Here is a 12,416-nt window from a genome sequence, read left to right on the forward strand (position 1 = left end):
ATGATCTGGTTTCTGTGCTGGAGCAATGGCTTCATCTTAAGGGGTTAGTTAAAAAAAAGTTGGAGAATTCCGCGGAAAAGAAGATTCTGATGGAAAACCAATGAAACGGAGGGAGAAAGTAAAAACAAACAGTCCCATTGCCGAGGAGGGGAGGAGGAATGGAGAGGTTTCAAAAGGGGGAGATTGAATGTGGGGAGCGATTGTGAGCAGAAAGGAGGTGTGATAGAGGGTAGAAGAGGAGCAGACAGTCTGGTGGATTGGCAAAAGGACAAAGGAAAAATCGACTGGTGTGAGAGGAATCTATCAGGGGCTGGTTAGACTTGAGCACACAAAGCTGCATGGAGATCTGGGATCTTGAAAGATAGTTACCAGGGCTCAGCTGCAGTGCTTTTTCAGTAAGCCTTGAAGACACTGTGGAAAAGACAGCACCAGGAAGGGCTTAAGGAAAAGGCAGACAGATAGACAACTGAAGAGAAAGGAGGAGGAGAAGGGAGGCCGTCTCTTGGAGCAGCACGCAAGGAGCTGGTGTTTGAGCGAGGCGAGCGCAGAGAGGGAGGAGAGAGGGAGCCGCACCATGGGGAGGGGGTGAAGTATTTAAATGCTGGAGAAGGACAGCGCAGCCGAAGCGCTCAACTCCCTGAGTGAAGGTAGGACAGGGAGAGGAAGCGACAGATGAACTTGAGCTTCTTCCATACTTTTTCATACTTTGACTCAACATCGTGGCACACACCCACCCACCCCGCATGCACTTTTGGACTTTTGACTCATCACTGGACTCCAAAACATTCTCCTTGGAATCCAGTAACCTGCATCCTCCTTGCTCACGTTCATCCAACGCTCTCCTCAAATCCACACTTGCCCTCACGCTTTGAGGGCAGATGGCCGCGGTTTGGGCCTCTTACGGGGCCGTCTTCGGCTGCGCCCTGCTGGCCCTGGTCTTGGGGAACAGCAGCATGGACTTCGGGGTACCCCCCGCAAGCTTTTACCCCCGGTTCAACCCCTTTTTCTTCCTGTGCACTCATCATGAAGAGCTGGATGGAGTTGGGGTGGCTGAAGGTGGGGGTGAGGTATTGCTCACCCTCCAGATTATGGGTAACCCCACTGCCTACACCCCCGGACAGGAATACCAAGGTGGGTCAACTTATGTTTTTTTCTGAAAGGCGGAACAAAACACACTATTATTATGTAGTTTCCATGTATTCTCATTTTCTGGTTGTGAATTTTACTTTTATGATTACACACTTTCATGCACCCTGTAACCTGATAATATGATAAACTGTTCACTGTAATCACAGCTGTCCCTGAAAGGGTTAACAGGAGTTCATATTTGTTACATGTTTTTTGTAGTCAGTTTCAATTTCTTGATGACTGATGATCAGTTAAGCTCACATCGTAACATTTATCAACAGGAAGGACAAAAGACAAACATGAACAAACCTAAATTCAACCTCAATTTACACAGATGTTTTGAGTCTAAAATATTCGATACCATAACTTCCAATTTTCTTTCCGTTTTTGCATGTATGAGTGGGCCGTTTTGTTCACATGGTTGTTGTGTGGAAGTGTTGTTTATGTAAGTGTTAACAAAAAACTCATGGTACTGAGGTGGATGTATTTACTGTGTTGAGCAGCTTTGGTGTTTGACTAACCTGTGATCTAGATGCTCCCTGCGTAGGCAGCTTCTCAACATCGTGAAAGTGAGAGAGAGAGAGAGTAAGAGAGAGGGAGAAAAAGAGAGAGAGAGAAAGGGAAAGATAAATGACTGAATGGGAATGGAGAAAGAGAGAAAGGATCAGTATCAGTCAAAAATGCTCACGATTTAGATTCGGTTAAACCTTGCTTGGGGTGCAAGAGGTGACCGATTAATCAGGCTTTTCCCACGATGAAGCGCTGGCACCTGGTTGTGGAAAAGTAATCCCGCCTGTGATCGCTACAACTGTGTCGCCGCTGCTCTGCACTGGCTCTAGTAACTTACTTAACACTGGGGACAGTGACCTTCACAGGTCAGCGCAGTTTGACAGAGGTCACATTCCCATGGTACTGTCCTCTCCTCAACAGTCCTCTGTATATAAATAGGATTTGTTTGACTGATTTGATTTCGCTCCCAAAGTAAAGTATTATACATACACTATTTGTGTGTTCGCCTTGAGTATCATTTCATTAATAATAGTATCATCCTTCGCTCGCTTCACGATATTGTATTATCTGAACAAACAAACTTCTCTGATTCAAATCGCATCTGTTCAACCCAGTTTGTCGTGAAGGATGTGGTCGAGGCCAAGGAAACACAGTAGGCTGGAACACTAAGTTTTATCCTTCTGCAAATTACCCAGGGATCAAGCCTTGAGTCAAGCACATTTTAACCGACGGATTGTAGGGAGAGATTTGAATAACTAGCTGCTGGATGGAATGGATGGCGCTCACAGAGCGGTTTAAATAATTAGCATTAGAAACATAGTGAACAGGGCGGGATTAAATACGACCGTGGAGTGAGGGGGAGATTTCAATGACGATGAGGGGATGGAGCCGATAAAACAGGAGCAGCGTGGTTTACACAGGGGAAAAAAACGACAGGCTTCCAAGAACCTCACTTTTATTTCCCATCCTGAGTTTTGTCCCATGATGGCGACTCATTGTTAAATTGCAGTTTTTGCAAAGAAGCGTGGATGACTGAACAGCAAACGAGCAAGTGACTGGATATGAATTCAAGCAATAGTTTCACCTCAGGACGCTTATGCTTCCAGACGTCCACGAGGGAGGAATACTGTGGTCTGAGCATTTTACAGAGGTCTTACATTCAGACATTGCCTAACAGCACAATAAGAATCCTTTCTGGTATTAGTGTCCACATTAAGGCTCACTATTATGATTTAACGTTAATTTCTAGTTGCCTTGGCTTGATCTGAATTCCTTTTCCGAGATCAGTGGCCCTCACGTTTGGATTACACTTCATTTAATCTCCTAAAAGCAACGTGTGATCTAACCAGTGAGCAAGCTTCACGAGGAAATGGTGGGAGGCAGGCATCAGTGATGCTGGCCATGTGCTGGGCCAAGGCTTGCACAACAACATGTGGAAGAAATGCTATCATGGGGTGTTTACAGAGGAAGTTAGATGACCAAAATGACTTGGTGAACCTTTTAATGGCCGTGACAAAGAGGTGAAAGTCGAACAAAACATCCCAGCTTTCAGCAGCAAGCCAAAGTAAGATTCTGTGCGCCACATTTGCTTTACTGTAATTGAGTTTCTGACCTGACCTCTCAGCCTCCTCCTGTGTTGCTTTAGAGCGATTAGACTAGGATGTGTGGGCCATGCACTATGCGCACGTGTGTGTGTGCTGCAGATTACTGTATGAAGTTATCTTCATGCAATGGCCAAGAAAGATTAGTGACTGTGCTGCCACTGTTGCCAGGATTGTGGTGGGGGAAAAATGCGGAGAGAAATACAGTTCTTGGAAACTAAAGAGAAAACTGCGCTTCAGGTCTACTCAAGACAAAAAGGAAGTGTCACTCAAAGAATCCCGGTGCCTATGTTGGCCTTTATCTTCAAGAGGGCAGTGCGGTAAGGTCACACTGGGATCTGACCTGGCCTCTAAAATAGCCAACGGTTTCATTGCGACATTCGGAAAGCAGATTTTCCGATTGCTTTGTCCTATGGATTAACAATTAGTTTCCGGTCAAATATTTGGATTTTGTGCAGATCTGGATGGAGTTGAGAAAAATGTTAATGCTTTTTTTAACATTTTTAACTGGACTGAAAAGTCACCGGCCCAGTTTAAAAAAAAATATTCCTCCGAAATACTGTACCTCATCCTCTATTGCCAAGGAAGTATGTAATTTTGGCACATTTTTACAGGAGATCTGCAGTGTATTGTATTTCCTGTTGCGTATTGCAAATACTGCAAAGATGTTGCCTAGCCAGCATTTTCTTTGCAGGAGGCAACCAAAAGCACAACTTTAGTTGATAGTAATAAATTGATGATATTGGCAGACATAATTATTTTTATAATATTTTTTTGGCCAGTCACAATAAACAATCATGAAAGCACAATGGAAACAATTGGCTGAAAAGTGGCAGAGAGATGTCCCATGAGTCACTCGTGAATATGCTTGAGCATGAGTGGGGCAAGTTGTTTTGGGGTACTTGACGTCTTCTATCATTACTAAAGCCGCAGTTGTGGCTATCATAAAGTGGTTTCTTTTTTTAAGCCTTTTTTCTGCATATGTCACTTGGCATATGGTTTTAGTGTAGCCGTTGAGGAATGAGCACACCCGCCACAGTGCCCGCCACATTAGTATATTTTATATTGATGATTCGTAATGCAGAATAATGACAGTCAATGTTTGTTTTCACACGACTGTATCTTAAAGTCATTGTTTTCACATGACTTTATTGTCACTCACGGAACTACAGTGGATGTTTTTCAATTTCAGTTTTCTGTCTCTTGTCACATATATTTCATTTTGTCCACAAGACACAGGTTGCAGTTTGTTTTTCGCCCAAATTGCTCAATTATTGTGGGTTTGTAACAGAATCCAAGAACCCAAGAGGTGCCATGAATGCTATCCCTTTCTCCAATTTTTGCAAACATGTATGCTTTCCTCTTCAGGACTATTTGAATCATATTCATAACTGGTTGTGTAAGAAGAAAGCATATGCTCTGAATCTGAAGCCATTGTTTTGATTCTCCAGCAATGCAAGACGTCTTGGCGTGACGTCACGAACTGGGGCGGGACTTTCTGAAAATGCCCAATTCGCAGCTCAATTTTTTGCAGATTTTGGACACTTTAAGTCATTTTTATTGGTGTTTTACATTTGAATAAAAATATCATACTCCGTGTTTTGGGTATTTTAGATGCTATAAAACGCTGAGGTTTTTCTGATGTCAGTTAGGAAAAAAAGTGACGTATGTTGCCCTTTAAAAGACAGTCAAGAGTTTCAATTGGGCTGAATGTGATTTTATTGAACAACCTCTATGATATACCGAATGCTTATGATAAGCAGTATGAGAAAGTCTAGTTTCGGCGCATCCAGTACAGCATCTCAAAAGCTATTTCTTGGACATGACTACTCTGTTTCTGACAAGAACAACAGGGCAGCTTCATGCTTAAAGAAATGCTGGGAAGAGCAATGGACTCTATTAATCTGTGCTTACCCTGGCGATGCCTTCAAAATACGTACAACAAAAATACAATATCTTGTGTGTGAGAACATTTCTGGTTTGGACTTTTTCGTTATTTGTGCTAAATGTCTAGAACCACAACACATCTCCTGTCCACATTCTCTGTTTCAAATGAGTTGATTTTTGGCCAGTGTTTTCTGTAGTCGTCAGATTCCTACTCCATTGTGCCAATTTATTAGACTACAATGTAGAATTGTTTGTGTGTGTTTCTAAAACATGTATTCAACTGTAAGTAGTGAAAAGTGTGTTCTTTACTTGGATATAGAATGTATTTTTTTCAAAATGTTTCTCCAGACATTTTAAGTCTCTAGCAGCTGAACATGGTAACCGTGTTGAAGTAAAGGTCATCCGTATAAGGCCTTGTTTAGGCATTGGAAAAGCAGATGTTATCCGAACAGCACTTGGCCCTATCAGTAAAGCAACACAGCGATGTCATTGAAGCGCAGCTCCCATCTTTAAGTTGTCAGTTGCGACATGCCAAAATGACATTACTGTCATCTGTTGTGACTCTAGTTTCCTGTCAGATGTCATGGTCACCAAACCCAGTGCTTAGCAACACTGAGAGCTGTTGTAGGTTTGTTTTCAGACCTTTTTTCAAACCACTACTGCATTGTTTGCATTTGCTTTTTTTCCCGATCAATTCTGCCCTTCCCTTTATCTTCCTTCCAGTTTCTCACCTTTCTTCAGCTCATGGCTTATTGAAAAGAGCCCTTGCAAGAAATGAACTGTGAATCAACTAAAGGCCTGGCCTAGTTTGCATGTATTCATCCAATTTTGGGGAATAGGGGCGGCAGAAAAGGAGGCGAGAGAGAGGCAAGTGGAGAGGAGACAAGGGGCTATGGTTTAATGGGTCTCTCCTGTGAGCAAAGGAAAACTAACATGCAGCACATAGTTGCACTTTAAAGTGTCGCAAACCCTTTGAATTCATTAACTTCCTCGCTCCTCAGTCACTCAGACTCACGCTGCTTTGTCTGAATGGGTCACTTCACTGAGTCAACGGAAGTGTGTCAAGTGCAGTACTATCTGTATGGGCGTCGTGCCTGTATTTGGGTGTTCTGTTGACGTGGATAATGAATAATGAAGCATTTAAAGAGCACCGATTTCGCTGCAATATGTCCGATGTTGGTTTCTTTTGTGTGGAAGGAACAGATGGGCACAACATGAGAATGGATATGCATTTAGAATTTTCCCATTGTCACATATGCACGCTTGGCCGTGCACGCAACTCTCAGCTCATAGTGGGTGATCCATCATTGCCAAGAGTCACGGTGGATGCTGCGCTTGCTAAACAGATATGTCCTGATTATCAAGCTTTTTGAATTTGTTCTGTCAATGGAGCAGAAAAATGACTTGGCTTTTATTTTCCCCCTGCTTGAGCAGCTAACTGGCAGTTCATTGATATTTATTTCAGTTACATTCCGTCTATTTTATTCTGAAAAAGTAGGAAAGAATCATCTCAAATTGTTCAGTTTTTTTAGCCTGCATACTTCAGCTTGCGTGATGCAGGTTTGCTTGAAAAGTAAGCCTTTGAGTGCATCTCAGTGATGAGGTGTGTTCCTCCTCCAGTCTTATTTCGGCAAGCGGCACTGAGCTCTTACATTTTTTATGGATTTTTTGGTGCTTTCTTTCAGCTAAAGCATGCAAGCTTTTAACAAGCAAATGCAAATTGTGTTTTCAGTAACTTCTATGAGTGGGCAGATGAGGCGGTGTAAGTACTCTCAGGATGTTGAAGAGCGTGTGTCTGTTGACTTCCAAACTGGGCTGCTCAGATAGGCATAAGGAAGCCACCACGCCTCAATCAAGCCTTTGCTTACTCCATGTCGCGTTGTGGTCCGCAAAGGATTTGTATAGGCAGCATAAGCATCCACCCAAAAAAAAAAGAAAAAACATCCTAAACGTTATTTACCCAACTTTACAACGCATTGTGGTTTGAATGCTGATGTAATGGTCTTCATATCTTCAAAAATCAATATTTTTTAGCAAGTAAAAAAAAGTTCCTATACTCCACCACTGCATCTTTCAAGTGGGTATTTTCCATTATTTTGCTAAAACACAACATGAGCATAAATAGCAACACAACACTAACTCGAAACTGTTCAATCTTGAATTTACTGTAAAACACTAAAACAAACAAACACATAAATAAATAAATAAATAAATAAATAAATAAATAAATAAATCACAGTTTTGTAAAACCCAAATACTGTAATTTAATATTTTCAAATCATCTTCCCAGACACTTTAAAAAAGGTCTAAGGGACATGGGTAATGCAGCAAATACAGTGATGACTTAGCAAAGCATTTTTATAGCATTTTTATTTCATGCTGACGGACAATTTTATTGTGCACCTAAGGGTTAGGGCCACTCAGTTTATTAAAAGAACAAAACAAGCTTACTCAAATATAACTAATATACATGGTTATTTAGTATTAAATAAAAACTATCCAAACTTAAAATCGTGCGGTGACATAATTTCACGCATGATTTCTGTACACTAGGGACAGTTAGTAAATGTGTTCAACAGTTTTTTCCAAAAGTTGAAATTCTTAACAGGGCTTTTCTCACGTCCTTTGGGTGCCCTTGAATTGTGATGGATCTTCTCCTTTTGGTCACCTCAAATGTTTTTTTTTTTTTTTTGGCGGTCGTTTCCCAGCGGCGGTTGATTTCAGCGTCAACCTTACCCACGGCCTCGTCCTATCCGAGAATGGAGCTCCTGTTGGAGGATTGTATTGCCCCCTTTGCCACTACTTTGCCTTTCCCACTCTGGAATCTGGAACCTCCCCCTGGTGAATTCATTGACAGCTCAGTAATCCCCGCTTGGGGGGGGGGGGTAACATGTCGTCTCTGCTGATAGTATTCAATGGGTTTGTAGCGCCTCAGGAGACCAACTACAGAGTAGGCAAAGTGGTGCTACTCGCAGAGTGCTGGTGACTCGGCGCGTGGCGCTGGCGGATTAGCCTTAGCCCCACACCCCTCTTTTTCCCGCACTGGCCCCCTTCAAAAAGCCTGGCCCACTCAGGCTCGATTTGGCAGGCTGGCAGAGCCAGATTACACAGGCAGCTCACACACATCCTCCTGTCCAAAGTGACAGCATGGGTGAGGGGGTTGGTGTTTACAGGGGTCTGAAAATATCTAATTCTCCTAATACACTCTTGTGAAATACCCCCATTCCTTAATAAATGACACTCCAGACTCCACACATTTGGGTCATAGTTATCTTAGTACATTTTGGTAATTTCACTGTCCATACACTGACCATACAATACCACCTTGTAGCATCACCTATTCCGGAGGCTAATTAATGTAATACCTGCATACTGATTAAATAACGAAGCAAGGCATATCTTGTTTTTTGATTGGTCAAGAGAGAAGAGAACATCTCAAAAAAGTGGATAGGGTAACATGCTTGCCTTCAGTTGAGGTGTGTGACTCAAATGGCTCTTGCATTCATGTGTGGATTATCTTTGTCGTCTCCGTGCATTTCATCAAGTGGTCCTAACACACTCACAAAACATCGCAAACAAATGATCAAATTGATGCCAGCAATTTACAGTGACAAATAACTGTTCTGTTGGATAGCAAAAGGTATTGTCATGATCTGGTTAGCGACCAACGGGTGGCGCTGTCGGCCCCGCCTGCACCTGCACAAGTGCTGGTCGTCCCGATCAGTGGCGGACTGCCACGTTCGAATTGGCGACCAACAGGTAGCGTATCGTTGTATGCTGTACATGTGTTTGTTTCATCGTGGCAGACTTTTACTCTTGGTCTTTATTTGATACTTTGTATTTTTCTGTTTGAATGACTTTGATGTTTTAGATTTTGTTCCTGTTGACTTTATTTTAATACAACTTCTCAAATACAACCTGGTGCTCCCTCCTGCCTGCTTTTTGGGATCCATATCTGCCAATAATATGCCAATCTTATTTGGTGGCAAATAAAGGCTCAATAACAGTTGGAACTCACTTGGGCATACGACCTTAGAAGGTCTCAGCCCAAATTTAGAAAAAGGCCTTGGAATTTACATAGCCAGATGATGGTACACAACACTTTTTAAATTAGTCCAATTAAATTAGATATCAAGTTAAAGACTTTTACATTGTTCCACCATCAGAGAAAAGTATCCCCTGGTGTCTTGAATCACTCCAGTAAGTGATTGTTAATTACAAGTCAATTTCTCTCTTTCAGTTTACGCACATCACCTACCTTAGCATGCTCACTTCAGTCTACTAAATTTCACTCGACCATTTCACGCATAAATTCTCGACAGGCAAATTTACTGATGTCAATAGTTCACTAAACTGGCAATAATTTGTAACCTCGACATGAAGAAGGAGCAGAGAAAGGGAGAAAAAACAGACAATATAAAATACCACTTTCCAGCCAGAAGGATGTCTTCCACGAAGAGCAAATCTCCTGTACAGCTTTTAGAGTGAGAATTTAGTTGTCATCGTTTAATGTTGAATGACATCTGTGTTCTGTCTGAAAAGCCTGAAATTCTGACTAACCACATTTGAAACCAGTTCCATGCAATGGATTTTAGTTGACATCTGCATTTTCGGGCTGCTGAGCTAACTGCTTCATTGGTTGCACAGAACTACAAACTATGTGATTTATATATCCATCCATCCATCGAGATGAAGATGGTGATTGCAAATGTCCGTCTTGCTAAACACATTTTTATAAGCTCCTGTCATACGTGCGGGGCTGTGAAATACATGTACAGGCTAATTCCATAAAACCAAATATGGCAAGGATCTGTCTGAGAAAAACCTGGAATGTAATAATGGAGTGGAATGATATCCATAAACAATGGGATGATTCTGAACGTCAGGGTTATATTTGTGGTCAATGACTACCATGCATTCCTAATTAACGTGTTTAAAATTTCACTGAAAGCATGGACTGTGGTCTTTTCTGGCTTCATGTTTGAATCTGTAATTTGGTTTTGCAAAAGGGAATATCTTTCGAAACAATGGTGGATGTGTCCTTCATTAACCAGACTCCCACTGAAGAGTGACAGTAAATAAACAGCTCAAAATCATTCTTCCCATGTCCTCCAAACTAAATCCTCAAGGATGGCTATTGGTGGTCAGTGATTCATATGTCTCGGTACGTAGGTGGATTGTAGTTCCAAAATGCAATTACTCTGCAAAGTAATCGATGAGAAGGTTTCTTCAGCCGTCATCTGTACAATTTTGAAGGTTTCGGACGTTTCGCCTCCTGTCCAAGAGGCTTCGTCAGTGAACTAAAGTCTGACTGGTCGTATCGGCCCTATTTATATATCCCTAATGTCCAGGCATGGCGGCGCCGGACACAGCTATGATAGGTCCCTACTCTCAGGTTGGGGGGAGCAGAGAACCCCTCCTTATGGCCCCACTGATTGTTCCTACATTCCTGACTAACGACTGGCCTATTTCTCCCACTCCCACCGGTATCACCTCATCAGCATTACGAATGTTGCCTAACCTGTTTTGCCTAAGCAAGCTATTGTATGAACGATCCAAATTGAACCTCACCTCACCAGACCGGTTTAAAGAAGGATTTTGTTGTTTTATAAGAATCGCTTCTTTTACCCCCCTTTCAAACCATCTATGTTCTTTCGCTAAGATTTTAACCTCATTGTCGTCAAATGAGTGGTTGCTAGCTTTTAGGTGCAAATGTACTGCCGATTGAGGCCCACTAGTATTATCCCTGCGATGTTGATAAAGTCTTTTTTGGAGAATTTGTTTAGTCTCCCCAATGTACTGCTCTTTACAAATTTCATTCAATGTATTGAATAAACTACATTACTTTGTTTTTCATTTGGCAGCCTATCTTTTGGATGCACTAATTTATGCCTTAAAGTGTTTATCGGTTTGAAACAAGTAGGAATTTTGTGTTGTCAAAGGACTCTTTTTAGTTTTTCAGAAACTCCTGCAATGTAAGGTACTGCTACTCCTCTCCTTTTTGTGTCTTCAGAAACCTTACATCTTAAGTCGGGGCAAGGGTGACATATAAATACACCCCTTGCCCCACAACATTGTATGTAAACAGTTTGGTGCTGATCCATATTCCAAATAAGAATTATTCTAACAGAGATTTGTGCTCAAGTGTTATCCCAGTTTGAATGTACTTTTTACGTGTGGTATTTCCTCATTTGTGCTGAAATGTGATTTTCCACAGAATTTGTACAATTTTGTGGTTTCATGTTTTAAGCCAATTTGGTCCATGAGGGTGTTTTGTGCATTCCTTCAGATTTTTTTAATTTTGCAAATGGTCATCTAAATTTCTGCAGTATGTTTGTGCCGTATGTATGGATATGTATGGATATGTATTGATTGTTTGTTTACTTACTTATGTGTCCTTGCGGATCTTTGCAGTCACTTCATTATTGCTTATGTAACTGAATGGTGCACGTCAATCTGGAAATCTGAGGCTGTGTCTTGGTCTGCAGAACACATGGTGTTGATCATGCGGACAGCTCACTCTCCAGTTCTGGCAGTCACCAAGCGACAGAGGGAACAAATCATTGCGTTCCTGAACCCTAATTGCAACAACCCCTCATGCTGCAGCTTTTGCTGAATAATATGCAGATTTGGAGGATGGGGGCTTTATATGCAGGATATTACTGTCTGAAGTCTCTGATGTTTTGTTGCCGTTTTGTATTACAAGCACTCTGCCACTCATGTCATGACATTCTCATGTCATCCTAGTCAAATTTAAAGGATATTTCGACTTTCTTTTTCTCAACTTTAAACATTAATGTTCTCTCTAACCAACATGTCTGTAACGCGCTTTTGGCAAAATACCCCAAGGTCAAAGAGGACAACACTGTTTTTCCAGATATCTTTAAGCCTTCCAGAACTTCCCATGCGCTACAACTTTGTTAAGACTTAATAATGAGTGCCCAGAAAGAGTGCCCATTTTATTTGAGGCTAATGCTATTCTATGCTAATAAAACTCATTTGAGCTCTGCTCAACTTTTGATTATGGCATTGGTTCAGGCAACGTTGCCGAGGTCCTTGGTCTGAAGTGGCCAGCTTCTCTGGCACCGGTCAAGAAACTCACAATACTCTGCAAATTAGCTGCACAGTGAGGTTACAATCTGACAAAATTCAGAACTACCCATTCACAGAGACATTATTGGAAACAGTCCTTCACAAATAATGTATGTGGATGAAACATAGCAACAGGCAATTAATAAGACTATTTTCCATAATATGTCTGTTCTGTTCATAAACGACTGTTTAGCTCTT

At 41.7% G+C, this 12,416-nt stretch overlaps 1 protein-coding gene across 4 annotated transcripts in view; it reads left to right on the forward strand.

Annotated features, from left to right (window-relative positions):
- Positions 1-241: 241 nt before the first annotated feature.
- reln (reelin) overlaps positions 242-12,416 on the forward strand; it is a 91,323-nt gene continuing 79,148 nt past the window's right edge. Inside the window, exon 1 of one of the 4 annotated variants that reach the window (XM_088996563.1) lies at positions 242-1,131. In XM_088996563.1, the coding sequence (XP_088852689.1) occupies positions 879-1,131 (253 nt within the window). In that variant the 5' untranslated portion in view covers positions 242-878. The remainder of the gene's footprint in view (positions 1,132-12,416) is intronic. The other 3 variants (XM_088996564.1, XM_088996561.1, XM_088996562.1) reach the window with 3 other exon arrangements.

This window comes from Hippocampus bargibanti, linkage group LG05, assembly GCF_051943395.1.
Source record: "Hippocampus bargibanti isolate YZ-2025 linkage group LG05, ASM5194339v1, whole genome shotgun sequence".
In the NCBI taxonomy this organism is placed as follows: domain Eukaryota; kingdom Metazoa; phylum Chordata; class Actinopteri; order Syngnathiformes; family Syngnathidae; genus Hippocampus; species Hippocampus bargibanti.